Consider the following 15,147-nt stretch of genomic DNA (forward strand, 5'->3'; position numbering starts at 1 on the left):
CCCCAACCCCTAACCCCTAACCCCTAACCCCCTAACCCCTAACCCCTAACCCCTAACCCCTAACCCCTAACCCCTAACCCCTAACCCCTAACCCCTAACCCCTAACCCCTAACCCCTAACCAAGGCGAGAGCGGCAAGGGGTTGAAAAACCAATTGAACCAAGTACAGAGAACTAGAGAGCCATGAATACTGTGCGCCTACCAGGTGAGTCTCCTTTTGCAAATCAAAGACAGCACCATAGGATAAGGCGTTTTTATCGAGATGAACCAGAGTGTATGTAAAGAACATGGGGACTGCGGCAGCTCAATGGTCAGACGCGTACATCCAATAGATCTGCGTGGACCCGGGACTTACTGAGCACCCAGCGGTCGATCTTTCGTAACACTCGTCTGTCATCCTCCACGGTGTACTCCAGAGGACCAGCTTGACGAAGAATTTCAGCTGCGTCGTCCTCGTACTTCTTGACTCTTCCTTTGGCGTTAGATGGTTCAACATTTTCAGTGTGTTCTGGCTGGGGTTCCTTCTCGTCGTCTCTGAAGGACTCAACACGCGTTATGATAGGAGTAGTGTTCGACATATTGCAATTGGTGAAGAATTGGGAAGGAAGGGAGGTGTGAGAATCGAAAGCGTCAGGTTTATAAGGGTTTATGGAGCACTGGGGTGGAGATGGAGCTCAACGGGGATCTGTCCTGAACGGTTCATTAATACCCCGCCGTCGTAGGCCAGGTCTCTCATTCCCCATTCACATCTCCTTCCGACGTACAGCGGCCAGCTTTATACCCGTGCATCTTTTAGGCGCAAACCTTTCGGAAACCAGGATGCCAAGCCCCTCAGAAAGTCTAAAATAGTCTAATGACCGGTCATTTCGCCGCAGCGCATACAGCAAGAGTACAACTTGAACTTGGGGTTGGTTAAGTTCATTTTAGAACATCGGTAAGTTGACGTCTCGCGCTGAGCCCGGATCTACATTACCCCGATTGTAGAAGAGCTTCTATCGGATCTACATTACCCCGACTTCAGGGGAGCTACTGTACTGAGCAAAATTAAGCGCAAGCCACCAATATAATCGTATAAGAAGCATGATCGGCCCTTCCCCTGTACCTGAACTTCGCGGTAAAATTATAACGCTACTTCCGGGGTCTGCAGGAGCTGAAGTCGGGGGAATCCCCCGGAAAATGATGATCGGCTCGAAGCGAATGGATTTGGGGTAAAAGCTTAGGGCAAACCTTCTTCATTATAGCAGCACTAACCGCGCATACAAGCAACATTCCTGATCTCGGTGTCGTCGGGACCGGCAGCCGATGCAGTTGCTAGACGATTCTCGGCTCCACTTAAAACCGAGATTGACAAATTCACGGAACAAATGCGAATCTATTATCTAGAGCATGAGAGTTGCAGAGAATACAACGACGTGTTTTACTTCCTTTCAAACTCATATTGCCATACACTCCAATTTTTTTTTTGAACACAATGACGAAGCAACCCGTGCAGACTGTTGACGAAGCCGAACGATTGATTCGACTCCTTACAGAGGGTCTTGTCAACATCAAGGACGAGAAAGGGGACTTCCTCCTGCACTGTGAGTGCAAGAAAATGCGATTAAAAATGTCTGGTACTGAGGTGTGATGTAGTACCGAATGGATTCGCCGTAAACACAAAGACTTGGGATGGGTGGGAATGGACTCATGGTATTGCGCACACTTTCCTCGCTCACGTGAGATACTTTTTCATGGATGTGAAGCGTAGCTAGGCTAAATCTCTCTTAGCACGCCAAATTACGACCGGATTCGGAAGCAGCTGCGTACTCAAGACAAACTATCATTGACTGGTTTGAGCACCAATACAAGGTAACGGATGGGAAAGGCTGTCCTAAAAACATCAACACGATGGCCCCATTCTACTCGCTAGTCTGTTTAGTGGAGGATGGACGCGTGGCGGATGCAAAGTGGACAGAATGGCTGAATGAGTGGGCTGAATGGACCATGGATGGACTACCTCGAACTGAAGAGCGAGGGTTCCAACATAGTGAGTGAGCTCGATCACTGACTGTGCTTGCAAACTGAATGTCACGTAGTGAACTACCGGAGCGTTCACGAGAACAACTTATGGGATGATACTCTAATGAGTGAGTTTCTAGATCTTGTAGCCTTAGCTAACGCTCGAAGTGTCTGTGATTCCCCTGGCCAAGATAGGCGTTGTGTTTAATAAACCTCAGTACATCAAGGAGTCCATCTATCAATTCTTACTCCATATCCAATATCTCATGGATCCCGTGTCAGGTCTGTGGTACCACGGATGGTGCTTCACGCCCGACGGAAAGCCGACGCAATACTCGAGTAATCCCGAAGCTCCTTCGTATGGTCATCATTTCGCCAATGCGTTATGGGCTCGTGGAAATTCTTGGATCACTCTTGCGATTCCAATGTTACTCGAGATCCTCAAGGACGAACTCGAAGTAGATGACCCAGTCCGACTCAATCTTATATCCGTTCTCAGAAGACAGATCGACGCATTGATACCATTGCAAGATACGAAAACAGGCTTATGGCACACTCTGCTTGTGGATTCGACATCGTATGTAGAAACAAGTGCGTCAGCAGCGTTTGTAGCTGGAATATATATGTCTCTGAGATTAGTGAGCATCACTCTTCCTGTTATACGTGTTTCTGCGCAACGGTGGCTGACATCTCTACAGGGGCTTATCAAAGGAGAAAAATACGTCCAGACAGCAGATACAGGTCTAGCTGGTGTGGTGGCCCAAATTGACGCCAGTGGAGAAGTTGATAATGTGTCGTATGGTACCAGAGTGGGTTTGGATTTGCAATTTTACAAGGACGTTCCCATCACTCCCATGCCATATGGTCAAGCTCTTGCGATGGCAGCGCTGGTCGAGTGGGAAAGACTCAACAATTAGTACTACGGGCGGCCGTAAGTCTTTCCGGAGCATGATCTCGGCAAATGCGTCCCGCAAAACAGATTTATCATAGAAGATCTATAGAAAGGCGCAACAAGATTAGGGTAGTATTTCCCTGTCTGAACTATCATGAATAGATGCTTATGAATGTAACCGACACGAACGGTTCTGTTCTATGGATTCGTCTCTCACACGAGAGAACAACTTCACATCCTGGTTCTCACGTGTGCGCTCCCAGTCCGAATCAATACAGTAGGTCATGACCGCGTGTTAGCGTTTGGTTCGGTGTTTGTAATCATACGGGGAAGCATGTTCTCGGCTGGCTGCCATGGTACAGCAGATAGTAGCCTGAACCTCGCAGTCTAACCTTACGTCTGGTGTATGCTAGAGGATATCACACACCGATGAAAAGAGATGAACCTTAACGGTATTCGGGCGAAAACAAGCCAGACGACTGAACATGATAGTTAAACAGCAGTGATTGATGATAGACCTTTTTAGTAAAACTACCTGTCGCTGTTTATATCATCCCTCCGAAAAGCGAAAAGGTTATGATGAGCTCTCTGTAAGACTATGTTCACAGATGCAGAGGGCCGTATTTTATCTGCATGGCAATCGCACTTCCCGGCCACCTTTTTACTCCGTCGATAGCCAAAAACTTCGCTTCCTCTCCCTCATGCTCTCCCTCCGTTCACCCACTCTCCAGCTATTTCGGGACCTCTTATACCTTTCTCTGCTTCCAATTTTGGGTCATCCCCACCGAATTCCGTTGCGTCACCGTTCATACTGAAGAAGTAAACTTTGCCGCCGTCATTGAGCAACGGGGCGGTGCGATTCGCGGGCCATCATGTTGAAACCAGCTTTCCTCATCGACCCGCTGTGGGAAAGAATCTGGGCTGCTTGATAATCGTTGCAACTACAGCCGGAGATAAAAGACTCTTCAGATTAATCACACTTCTCCCGCGTTCGCAGCACCTAATAGGCGAGTGATATCTTCGATGGTAATCCAGACACAAAAAGCCGCTCTCCCACTGCTGGCAAGTTGGGAATGGTCATGAAAGAGTACACCCTGACAAGTCTTCCTCCCTGTCACGCTTTGTATCAGCCTTGGATTTCTTTACCGAGCCTCATTTAACGATATTTGCGTGTATTTGACAAGTGAAGTTTTGTGCGGCGGCAGATCGCTCCGGACACTCCAGCAACACGTTCGTGTATTTGAGTTGTGCACTGAGAGCGCTTCGTGTGACTTGAAGAAGGACAGGCTAAGCGCCTAGTTTTGAGCTGATAAAGACCAACAGCACAGAAATACATCTCAGACCGTCTACGCAACGACCATCAAGTCTTCAAGACTAGAACCAAAGTTTCCGTCAAAGTCTATTGCGAGATACTCTTTCTTCTCCTCGTCGTCGTAGAACGTTCCGCCCACCCATGTGTCATTATTCGCACCGAGTGCTTCAACTTCTGCTTGTACAGATTTGGGCCAAGGAGGGAGGAGGGGGTTTTTGTACCAACTAAGGAGTACACGAGTCGAAATTAGTCTATATTAGTCACGGGGAAGGCATTTAGGGGAAGTACTTACGCAGCGGTATAGACCAGGGCGAGCATCACTCGAATTTCGTCGGTCTCATTGTGCATACCTGCATGCCTAGATAGAAACACATGTCAGCTCCCACCGAGCAGCAAATGTCGGACTTACCATAATCGTAAATCCCTTAATACCAAACTTCCTTTGGGCAGATCGGGCTGCATGGGTGGTCTCACTTGTCTCCTCTTTTCCAAAGCACTCTTCTTCACATCCCCCGAGGTCAAGGCCACAAAGTCGTCGAGGGTCTGCTCGCGGTGAGTCCCCAGCCATATTTCGGTTGATCCGTTCTTGGCATGTGCGTCGATGAGACAAACGTTCATTGCGATGGCTGTAGGCGCAGGAATATGTCGTCCTTTTATATCCCTGTGCACATCCTGCCGTTCAGGGGCATGACCTATCAGCGTATTGGAACGAACGTAATGAAGCTCGGGTTTGGGTCCCAGGAGCTGATTAAGAACGGCAGCAGCGGATTTGTTGGCGTAAATTTCCGGGAATAGGTAACCTTCAAATCTACATCAGACTTCGGTATCTACACTTCTGAGACGCGGCACGTAGCATACCTTTGACCAGTGGGGGGACTTGTGATATGTTGCCGCATTCGATTCCTTGGCTATAGCGGCTGTACTTTTAGCTACTCCTCCAATCCGTTCTCGACTTGTGACTACTGACTTACTTCCAGTGTACACCCTTTACGGCTCCTGTCATGATCCTGTCGGTATCCATCATCATTCTTTCATTGAGCTTGTCGATGATATCGACTGGGATAGCATTGTCCAAAACAACAAGGCCGTCGCGATGGAAAGCAGCCACGGCATCGTACAGGTTGGTGCTGGATAATACACCAGTCGCCCGTTCCTCGTCGGACAGTCTGACCACCGTGGGAGCGTCTGTTCTTACTGGCATGATGTTGGCGAGATAAATGACCTGGAGACTCAAGCGGTGAACTTAATGGGTGAAAGAACTCCTTCAAGTTGGCTATCTTTATGCACATCATAGCTTGGTGCTATATAGATTACATGATGGTATATCGATTTGTCGTTCTTCCGGGGAATAGACCGGAATGCAGTGACCTCCACTCGTTTACAATTCGGCTGTTCAGATTTTCGTGGCCTGTAAAAATCATTTGTTTACTTTTCACATGATCTCCGAGAACATCCCGATCTATCGCGCGCTTTCTATTCTCACTACTAAATACGATACGAACAGTAATATCGAGCTCTCACCCTCAACAACCAATTAGCTGTCAAGCGGTCTCAAGCATCGAGTCGTCGACTCGCAGTAGAACAAGATGAATGATCCCGGTGTAAGACTATCCAGGGCATGCCAAGCGTGAGTACACGCGGCCGCCAGATGGATCGTTTCCACACCTCTACAAATCTTGTGACCACGCTTTGTAAGAATGATGCTGACGAAGAGCTTGGGGGTATCAGTTGTCGTACGGTAAGTTGCAGGTGAATTCGCGTCACATAGCTTCTGAAACATTGATCCATTAGGCCAAAGTCCGATGTCGGGAGACGGAAATCGAAGGGGAGTCTCTCTGCTTGAGATGCAAGGAAGCGGGCTTGCACTGCAACAGAGTTCCAACCAGGAGAGGCCGAATGAAAGGAAGCAAGAAGTGAGTGGCTGATATTGGTTGACATTCACTGATCATTACTGAAAGTCGAAAAACCCTTGAGAGACTTCAAGGCGTTAGGCGTGACCCAGATGAATCGCAGCTGCATCGCGGGCAATCGATGACGCCCACCCGACGCACCCCTAATCCTACCTCGTCCACATCAGATGCTGGAGTTCGAGAACGCAACAATAGATCACTTAGTCCTCTGGATCTGATATGGACTCGGTCACAAAGCCCGAGCTCTTCCACAAATCCCCATCGATCTCACCTTCCGCCTATGCCGTCATCTCGCCATCAGCCCAACTCAGCATCCAACGCTACGTCTTCGTCCCGCCGTCCCGCACTTGACGAGCTTCAACAGTCCTTCCCGACGTCTCGGTCCGATCAGATAGCTATCCCGACTCATATAGCCAGTCCTGGTGCCATTGAAGGGGACCTGCAAAACCCTTTGCTTTGGTTAGCAGAATGCGCCCGTCAAGGGTGGGATTCTCAAAGTGTCTCAGCTCCATTGGGGTTTCCCCCTCCAAGAGCAGTCTTGCCAAGCGAAGACCTGAGATTATGGAATCAGTGGGGAAACAAGGAGCTTTTCAGAGCATTGCACGATCAACAGACGTTCTTTCAACATGGGCTGTATGGGACTAAAAGAGATATCAGTCAGGGACTGGATCCTGTACAAAAGGGAATGATTGGAGAGGATGAGGTCTCAGAGCTGTTTGACAGGTGGGCTGATACATACATCGCACAAGCCTCAATTACACTACTTTGCTGAAATCGCGTTCACCCCTATCACAGTTATTTCCGCTATTGTCATCTGCAGAAGCCCATACTCGATACATCGTTACATACGCCAAGTTACGTCCGTTCTCGCTCGGCATACCTCTTTACGGTAATTCTCATGGTTGGCGCGATAGCCTTGGCCACGTTGCCAGTCTCATCGCCAAAGCAATGTCAGAGGGCAAATCATTTACACGCCCATGCAGAAAAATTGCAGTCAGTATTATGTGCAACTGCTGCAAAATCGACAGAGATTGTACAAGCAGAAATGGTGAGTACAACTCTCATTGACCTTGATGAGAGTCAGATCTACTTCTCAGCTTGTTATTATCATTATCGTTGAGCTCATTCCCCTATTAGCTTTTTATCGAATGGTGTCTTCGCAAGAATCGATTGGTTGATGACCAGCGATGGGCACGCATGGGTTGGGCTAGTCGCTTGACAGCATCAATTGGTTTACAACATGCCGATTCGAGATCATCGGAAGATCTGGCGAACGATGAATTGGCGAAGAACGACTTTAGGCTGAGAGTTGCTCTTATACTGTTTGAGAGCAGGTAAGTAATGTCTTTCGTTTGCTTCAGTGATATATTTGCTGACGCCAACGTCAGGTGGGAGGCTATTGCTGATAGGAAGTCCGTCTCACCTGATGTATCGGAATTATCTAAAGCGGAGCTAGAGAGGTTAGGTCGATGTGGGCCGTTCGATCCCGAGGCTGTTTTCGCCGCAGATTATGCTTTGTATCAATTTGAAGTGAGCCTGGTCTGTTTATTCTTTGCGTGTGGTACGGTCTGTTGACGCCATTACAGGTGGACTCAAAGGAACGACTCTCGCGGTTATCGAAAGATTCCTCAATGGGCTTCGAAGCCGAGAAGATTTGGATCTCCACTTTTCTCACAGCTTGGGAAGACCGCTGGTTATCGCCTCATTCCGATTCGCTCACACGATGGCAGTATCGTTACGTCTCGCTTCGATCACGGCTAGTTGGTCTCCTTCGGATCTCCAAGGCTCAATTCCCTCGCGACAAATGGACGCCGAACACGCGTCACGAACTTTTGGGACTAGCTGTCCAGATGCTTGAAGGGGCATTGTGCCATGAGAGAGCTTTGCATATGATTGGCAGAACATCGGCTCTTGTCTTCGCAGCTACTATAATACTTCAGCTAACGGATCCAGAAGCCGGGAGTAGGGATCTCATTCTAAGGGTCGCTTTGAGGCTGGCAGGGGACCCCAATCAGGATCTGATGACTTATGAGAAACATAATGGGTTTCAATTGATAAACATGTTATGGTACGACAGCTTCTTTTACCGCTGGGCAGTGATCTTGACCATGTTCCTCTTGTAATAGTCTCAGCTCGATAGCCAGGCGCACTGGATACTCCACAGTGGTATCAACTGCAAATCAACCCCCGAGCACATTTGTGAACCCTCAAACATCCAATGTCCTGCCGAACATAGCAGAGTCATCTTCGACTCCACAAACAGACCCCTCCTCCACGACGGCTGCAGCTGCTGTAAGCGCCAACTCCTTTGCTTGGGCGGACTTCGAGCAATTTCTTGGCAATTCCAGAATCGAGTTTCCTTACTTTCCCACATCCACTTCATTGCCAGGTAATCCTAATTTTCTGGGGGGTGGCGCCAACTCAGTTTTGAACTTTGGGTCCGCAGCAATGTTCACACCCAACCGCTCAAGCCAAGATGGGGCAATGAATGGTTCCGACGTTCAACTTGGAGTTGATGAAGCTTTCGGATATCCGTTTTTCAACGCCGATGGGACCAGGGGGGATTACATGGAATACACAAGCTCAGCTGTGGACAGTTAGTGGTCTGCGGTTTTAGTTTGGTTGTACTGTCACAATCGAGTCAGAAATTTGTTATGATTATAGTCTATGATTTTATGTCCGACACACATGCACTGCAATGCTGAACGTCCTTTGACTCGTCATCCATTTGGTTCTGCAAAGTTTGGCGGGTTGGTTTAGTCTTTCACAAATTCACCTGTAAGCCGAACCTGAAGGCCGATATCTGAAATTACTGTGTACGGGAGTAAGCAGTAATTTGGTCTATTTATAACGCGAATCTGAACAGCCGGGGATCAGAACGCGGCGGTAAATCAAAATGAGACGAAAAAGACTAATCACTACAATCTATTGGTTCTTTCGATATTCTTGCTATCTTGGTTTTCATGCTTATCCACAGGTATATAGCCCCAACTCGAACATGGAACACCACTTTTCTTTCTCTCCACTACACTTGACAATATGTCTTCATCAATGATACGAGATGAGAGAGGGGTCTCTCAGCCAGAGGACGATGTAAAAGGCGACGTCATTAAAGACGATGGAATCAACGTTCTGATTAATGGTCAACAGCAAGATGATGCCCATAATCGTATAAACGTAATCGAACACGAGGAATCAGCCTTTGTCGGCATGTCAAGACTGCAAGCTCTCAAGGTGTTTTGGCGGCCTACCCTATACTGCTATATGTGTGCATTTAGTGTTGTGATGAACGGATATCAAGACTCGGTATGTGTCCGACGTTGCTACAAATCAAATCTCCATTCTTCCTTAGACGCACGCTGATGATTGAGACAGCTTCCTGGTGGTCTTCTCGCAAATCTGGGCTTCATCAAACAGTTCGGAACAATCCCCGATGGTGAAGGCGGTATGGCATTAGATGCTCAGCATATCTCGGTTTGGAGTGGTGTGGCCTATGTCGCTCAGTTCGCAGGATGCTTGCTCGGAGGGGTCATATCGGATAGATTTGGCAGAAGGACCGGCATGCACGCTCTCACCATCGGTTATGGCCTCGTACGTGATTTTATGATGTGACATAGCGGTGTGACATTGCTAATCAACTCAAACAGGGTGTTATCGTCGAAATGGTCGCCAAAGACTGGAAACAATGGCTCGCCGCTAAATTATTCACGGGTCTTGGATCAGGTCTGGCTCAGGGCACCGTTCTCTCGGTGAGCAGTATCCTTGTGCTGACGTCGTATCCCATTCACTGACCGATCTCACTCAAGTATATGAACGAGATTGCTCCTGCACAAATTCGTGGCTACTTACTTTCTACATATGGTGCCGCTTATGCCGTAGGACAGCTGTTCATCGCGATTGCTCTGCAAATCGTGGACACTGTAAGTCACCCTATATGTTCGAGTCATCAGTGGCTGACGCCTTGTCACTTTCAGACCGATCCCGAGGGGTATCTCAAGGCGGTGTACTCCGAATGGGTCGTACTAGGTCCATGGATTATCATGTCGTTTTGTCTTCCTGAATCACCCTGGCACTACGCTCGTCAAGGACGGGAGGATCTGACAAAGAAATCTCTGAAAAGGATCTACAAGGGGATCTCAGGATATGATGTTGATCGAGAATATGCGGTCATGGTCTCGGAGATTGAGAGGGAAAAGGAAGTCAGGCATACCAACAAGGAGACGTCGTGGAAAGATATTTTAGTCGGGCCCAATCTTGTACGTATACTGCGAAGCTCCCTTTGTCGGATCTTATTGCTAATTGGCCGATTATTTGCGCAGAAACGAACATTTGCTGGTGTTTGTGCTCTGGGAATGCAGAACTGGGTGGGGAGCTCTGTTGTCTTCAACTACACCACCTGTATGTGACCTCTCAGCGGTCCTGCGCATTTGATCCGATGAGTAACTGAATATCTGGTGTAGATTTCTTCCAACAAGCCGGCATTCCCGAGCCTTTCCAAGCCAACGTCATAGTGTTGTAAGCGTTCATTACGATATTTTCCAATTATCTGTATCCCGAGCTGATCATTGAAACAGCTGTATCCTTATCGGAGCTAATATAATCTCTTTCTACTTGGTTGAACGCACCGGTCGACGAACTCTTATACTGTATGGCGGGGTAGCGTCAGTTGTGCTTTGTGTCATCATTGGAACAATGGGTGTTATCGAGCAGACCACATCGTCACAAAGTGCAACTCTTGCTGTTATCTGTATGTGGGTTGTGGTGTATGCTTTGTGTTTCGCTGGAACCGGTGAGTAGACCTCTGCTTCATTGTTGCGTCTGCTCGTACCTAAAAGAAAACTGACTGAATGACATCGTGCAATAGGATGGCTTCTTGCCGGAGAAATCTCCACTCCTCGACTTCGTGCGAAGACCGCTTCGTTCGTGGCTGCAACAAATGCCATCGCTGGTACACTATACAATACCACTGTGCCGCTCATGCTGGGTACTGACGGAGCAGGTGCGCGAGGCTGGGGCTTGAAGACTTTGTACATGTTTGCAATCCTCTCTGCAGGAGGAACGGTCCTTTGTTATTTCCTTGTACCTGAAGTGAGTGCTGACCCCTTCTGCGATGCTCGATGCCTGTCACTAATCAATCGAATTCCTACCAGACTAAAGGCCGAACTTTCAACGAGCTTGATGAGATGTACGAGGCTGGTATCTCCCCAAGGAAGATGAAGAAACATATCACTAGGATCGAAGAAGCTGGTCTGAAGGTCCACTCAGCCTAGTTTAATCCTGCTATTTGTATCTGGCATCCATGTAACAGCGCACGGTCTGCTATAGGATCAATATTTGAGTTTTCATAGTCACCAATCAACCATATTTCCAATACCACATCCTAAGCTCTGAATCAACTAGCAGTGCATCTTATAGAATCAGAAAAGGAGGGTCGAGCCTATGCATCGGATATAATGACATTGACTTGGGCTATGACGAGAAATTGCAGACTCATATGTCTATTCAATCGTCCTTCATCTCAAATTTTCCGACGGTCTCTTTCGCCTAAGCTGCATGTCCAGCGGGTTGATCAGTCTATCAACTGCCCATTAAGCCTCCTCGATGTAGCTCATGCTTGCTCATGTGGAGGCACATGCTATGACAAAAGCATTCGGACTCCCACGACTTTGGCAAGTTAGGCTGACATTTTGCTTCCGAACTTCCATCGTTGCCAGCTTTATTACCGACACCGAGGCGGAGGTTATGCAGCGAGTTTGTTGAGTATACACGAGAATTACAGTCTGATATTTTTCATGCGAAAATAACTTCCCTCCTTGTCAGGTTACGTGTCCTACTTGCGACTTCGTCCCGATGTCTTGGCTCTTCGGCGATCGGCGACGTCGGAAGGTCACGAGCTTCCCATATTACGTGTGCTAGGAATCACTTTGATCGTCCAACTTTTGGGTATATATACATCTCAGGACCTCTATTTACTCTGCGCCAGATTCCACTTCACAAGTGACACAATAACTCAAGGTCATACCGAGCCTTAAATTTGCATACCTCAAAACACGATCAGGATCCTCCATCTATTCTACTATATCATTCGAACATGTCCATCGTCCTCGTAACTGGCGGGAATAAGGGGATTGGCTACGAAGCGGTCAAGTACGTGTCCCAGCGTAGCCCCGATGACAGCATCCTGCTGGCTTCTCGATCTGTGCTCAATGGCGAAGACGCGGTGAACAAGATGAAAACCGCCGTGCCAGGTTGTTCATTCGCCAATGTCGAGGTGGTCCAACTGGATATCACCGATCGATCTTCCATTGACAATTTGGTCAATCATGTCCGCTCCAAGTACGGCAGACTCGACATCCTCGTTCACAATAGCGGCATTAGCAACGCAGCTGGAGACCCCTTGTCCCCTGAAGTCTTTGTGGTCAACATTCAGGGCGCACACGACACCATCGAGGCGTTCTTACCACTCCTGCCGAAAAACACAGGCAAAATCGCACTCGTCTCCTCAGAAGTGGGTGCGTGGTACATGCATAATCTTGACGAATCGTCCCGAAAGGCCTTAGATGAAGTCGACGAGATTGATTGGCCTCAAATTGAGGAATGGATGACAGACTATACAGCGTTCTCCAAAGGTCAACCTGCAGTGATGAAATGGATACCTCTCGACACCAGGCTTGGTTTCGCCTATACCGCCAGTAAAGCACTGGTCACTACATGGGGAAGATCCTTCGCTGTCCACAATCCTCAGGTCAAGCTGGCGATCGTCTGCCCTGGTTACTGCGCCACCGACCTGAACCATTTTTCTGGAACGCGGCCAGCAGCAGAAGGTGGAAAGAGCATCGTTTGGCCTTTGTACAACGAGTTTGAGAGCGGACACTTCTATCAAGATGGTGTTGAGCTACCTTTCGCCATGCCTATCCCAGAAGGTATGATGGGATAGACCAAGGGTTTTTAGAAATGATGATGTAGGATGGTAACAAGACGATACGTGGAAAATGTGATCTAAATGACCTGGATATCCTAACCCGCTAAGACTTTGTATTGTTACCATCAGTGATGTCGCAGGACAGGGTACATTTGTAGCTGTCAGGAAACAAGCATGAATAGCACGCCGTACCTATTGGACGTGGTCGCTTCAGTCGGATGCTACGTCGTCTCTTGAACTTCAGGTTTAGATTATACGCGTATATCGCTATCGATGGCATACCGCTGACTTTGTACAATAACCTGCGAGCGTTGCTTCCGAGTCAAGAGGCAGAAAATGACACGATGCAAGCTTATGATGCTGCTCAAACACCTATCCTCGGGTGAGTTCCATTGTCACGCGTGAAAAAAGACACATGTTGACGATATCTGCGCGTAGCAACGATCACACTTGCACACGGAAAGAGTCGAAGTCTACGTACACATCGTGTCTAACCCTCTATGCTTATAGTTTTTTGACCATAGAATCACCCCCATGGAGTAGCTGTAACGGGTCTGACCTCGGCATCCGGCTAGCGTTCACCTCGGCACCGGGTAACGTAAAGAAGTCCGCTGGAAATGTATTTAGCAATGAACATCCACGATGTCCTTACAACATCGAATGCATTCAACTCCCGTCCTGTCGAACAGCAAGTAACAACTAAAATCATGGCCATCCCCAAACATGTTCTTATCGTTGGAGCGGGTCTCGGAGGTCCGTGTCTTGCTCTCAGTCTTGCTCGCCAGAAGATCTCGTCAACCATCATTGAGATCCGACACGGTATCAGTGAATCCGGAGGGTCACTGAGTCTAGGGGCTGACGCCCTTCGAGTCCTAGACCGAAGCGTTGGTGTATATGATCGTGTGAGAGCAGCCGGGTTTGTCTACCATCGGATTGGGGCATACTTGGAAGATGGACATAAATTAGGTGAAGTCGTAGCTGGTGAAGATACGGATCAAGGCTATCCTGCAGTAAGGATTATGAGACCGACGCTGCATAAACTCCTGATAGAAGCGAGTCAAGCAGCGGGAGACTTTGTGAAGATCAAATGGTCAGGTAGTATTAGTACAATAGATGAGGATGATACTGGCATAACGGCACGTTTCGATGATGGTACGGAGATCAGAGGTATGTACAGCACGATCTCTCCTGGACTTTCCTCGCATCAATGTTCCCGCTGATGATTCCCAGGTGACATCCTCATTGGTGCTGATGGGATACATTCCCAGGTACGCAAACACGTACTTGGCTCGGCATCCCCTATTCCACTTTTCACGAATACTTGCGTCATCAACGGGTTTCTACCCAGATCTTCAGCTAAAATCCCATCCTCAAACTTCACCTTTCCTGCCATCATGTTCACTCCGGCAGGCGTTTTCATGACAATTCCTATTGATCCAGAAGGCAAAACACTCGCGTGGGGAGTTACCACCTCGGAGAAAGAGCGGACCAGGAAAGAGTGGAGTGAATTTGAGTTATCAGGAGATGCGTTACGAATGGCTAGAGCGGAATGTTCGGATATACAACTCGAACCGGTGCGATCTCTCCTCGACAATGCTGTCGAGTCGGAAGCTCGTGTCTGGCCTGCATATAGTATATTTACTCTGCCAACATGGCACACCTCAAGGATTTGTTTAATCGGCGATGCAGCTCACGCCCTCCCGCCCAATGGTCAAGGTAGTGCAATGGCTTTCCAAGATGCCGCTCTGCTTGGCCGGATGATTGCCTCTAAATCTGCATCAACAAGCTATGACCAAGTTTTCACTCGCTTTGAAGCCCTTCGCAGACCAGAGATTGAGAAGGTTGAAAAGTCGGCAAAACCAGTTTCGTCCTTGAAGACAAAATCTGGACCATGGATTTGGTATTTGAAGAGCTGGGCGTTTTGGGGTTTCTTCAAATTCAAAGGTGGCGTGCTACGCATGCACAATGGCCCTATATACGACGTGGATGCAGTAGACCTCGGTAAGCTATAGACGCGTTAGATATTGTACTAGTATGTTGAGGTTGTCAAATAGGCTCGTGAAATTTTGCCTGAGATTTAGTGCAGATATTTCAATGCTAATAGATTCATGATG

At 48.1% G+C, this 15,147-nt stretch overlaps 7 protein-coding genes across 7 annotated transcripts; 5 read left to right on the forward strand and 2 right to left on the reverse strand.

The window, feature by feature from the left end:
* Nucleotides 1-108: 108 nt before the first annotated feature.
* IL334_005770 (uncharacterized protein) lies at nt 109-577 on the reverse strand (the record flags this gene model as incomplete). The annotated part of the gene is made up of 2 exons (XM_062937478.1): nt 109-293; nt 355-577. The coding sequence occupies 2 exons, from the start codon at nt 575-577 to the stop codon at nt 109-111; spliced, it is 408 nt and encodes a 135-aa protein (XP_062793529.1).
* An 893-nt stretch (nt 578-1,470) lies between these two features.
* On the forward strand, nt 1,471-2,914 carry IL334_005771 (uncharacterized protein; the record flags this gene model as incomplete). The annotated part of the gene is made up of 6 exons (XM_062937479.1): nt 1,471-1,579; nt 1,632-1,714; nt 1,767-2,025; nt 2,075-2,125; nt 2,193-2,635; nt 2,696-2,914. 6 exons carry the CDS (start codon nt 1,471-1,473, stop codon nt 2,912-2,914), a joined length of 1,164 nt encoding a protein of 387 aa, XP_062793530.1.
* A 1,321-nt stretch (nt 2,915-4,235) lies between these two features.
* On the reverse strand, nt 4,236-5,402 carry IL334_005772 (uncharacterized protein; the record flags this gene model as incomplete). The annotated part of the gene is made up of 5 exons (XM_062937480.1): nt 4,236-4,425; nt 4,494-4,559; nt 4,611-5,001; nt 5,060-5,109; nt 5,173-5,402. The coding sequence occupies 5 exons, from the start codon at nt 5,400-5,402 to the stop codon at nt 4,236-4,238; spliced, it is 927 nt and encodes a 308-aa protein (XP_062793531.1).
* A 385-nt stretch (nt 5,403-5,787) lies between these two features.
* Nucleotides 5,788-8,712, forward strand: IL334_005773 (uncharacterized protein; the record flags this gene model as incomplete). Its single annotated transcript, XM_062937481.1, has 9 exons — nt 5,788-5,828; nt 5,930-5,939; nt 5,993-6,114; nt 6,160-6,834; nt 6,907-7,159; nt 7,249-7,445; nt 7,500-7,641; nt 7,698-8,179; nt 8,238-8,712. 9 exons carry the CDS (start codon nt 5,788-5,790, stop codon nt 8,710-8,712), a joined length of 2,397 nt encoding a protein of 798 aa, XP_062793532.1.
* A 438-nt stretch (nt 8,713-9,150) lies between these two features.
* IL334_005774 (uncharacterized protein) lies at nt 9,151-11,381 on the forward strand (the record flags this gene model as incomplete). Its single annotated transcript, XM_062937482.1, has 10 exons — nt 9,151-9,417; nt 9,487-9,702; nt 9,759-9,860; nt 9,918-10,031; nt 10,086-10,367; nt 10,431-10,509; nt 10,572-10,626; nt 10,686-10,900; nt 10,976-11,199; nt 11,262-11,381. The coding sequence occupies 10 exons, from the start codon at nt 9,151-9,153 to the stop codon at nt 11,379-11,381; spliced, it is 1,674 nt and encodes a 557-aa protein (XP_062793533.1).
* Nucleotides 11,382-12,202: 821 nt separating this feature from the next.
* IL334_005775 (uncharacterized protein) lies at nt 12,203-13,048 on the forward strand (the record flags this gene model as incomplete). The annotated part of the gene is made up of 1 exon (XM_062937483.1): nt 12,203-13,048. One exon carries the CDS (start codon nt 12,203-12,205, stop codon nt 13,046-13,048), a length of 846 nt encoding a protein of 281 aa, XP_062793534.1.
* A 692-nt stretch (nt 13,049-13,740) lies between these two features.
* On the forward strand, nt 13,741-15,045 carry IL334_005776 (uncharacterized protein; the record flags this gene model as incomplete). The annotated part of the gene is made up of 2 exons (XM_062937484.1): nt 13,741-14,200; nt 14,264-15,045. 2 exons carry the CDS (start codon nt 13,741-13,743, stop codon nt 15,043-15,045), a joined length of 1,242 nt encoding a protein of 413 aa, XP_062793535.1.
* Between the last annotated feature and the right edge of the window lie 102 nt (nt 15,046-15,147).

The sequence above is a fragment of the Kwoniella shivajii genome, chromosome 8 (assembly GCF_035658355.1).
Source record: "Kwoniella shivajii chromosome 8, complete sequence".
Lineage (NCBI taxonomy): Eukaryota > Fungi > Basidiomycota > Tremellomycetes > Tremellales > Cryptococcaceae > Kwoniella > Kwoniella shivajii.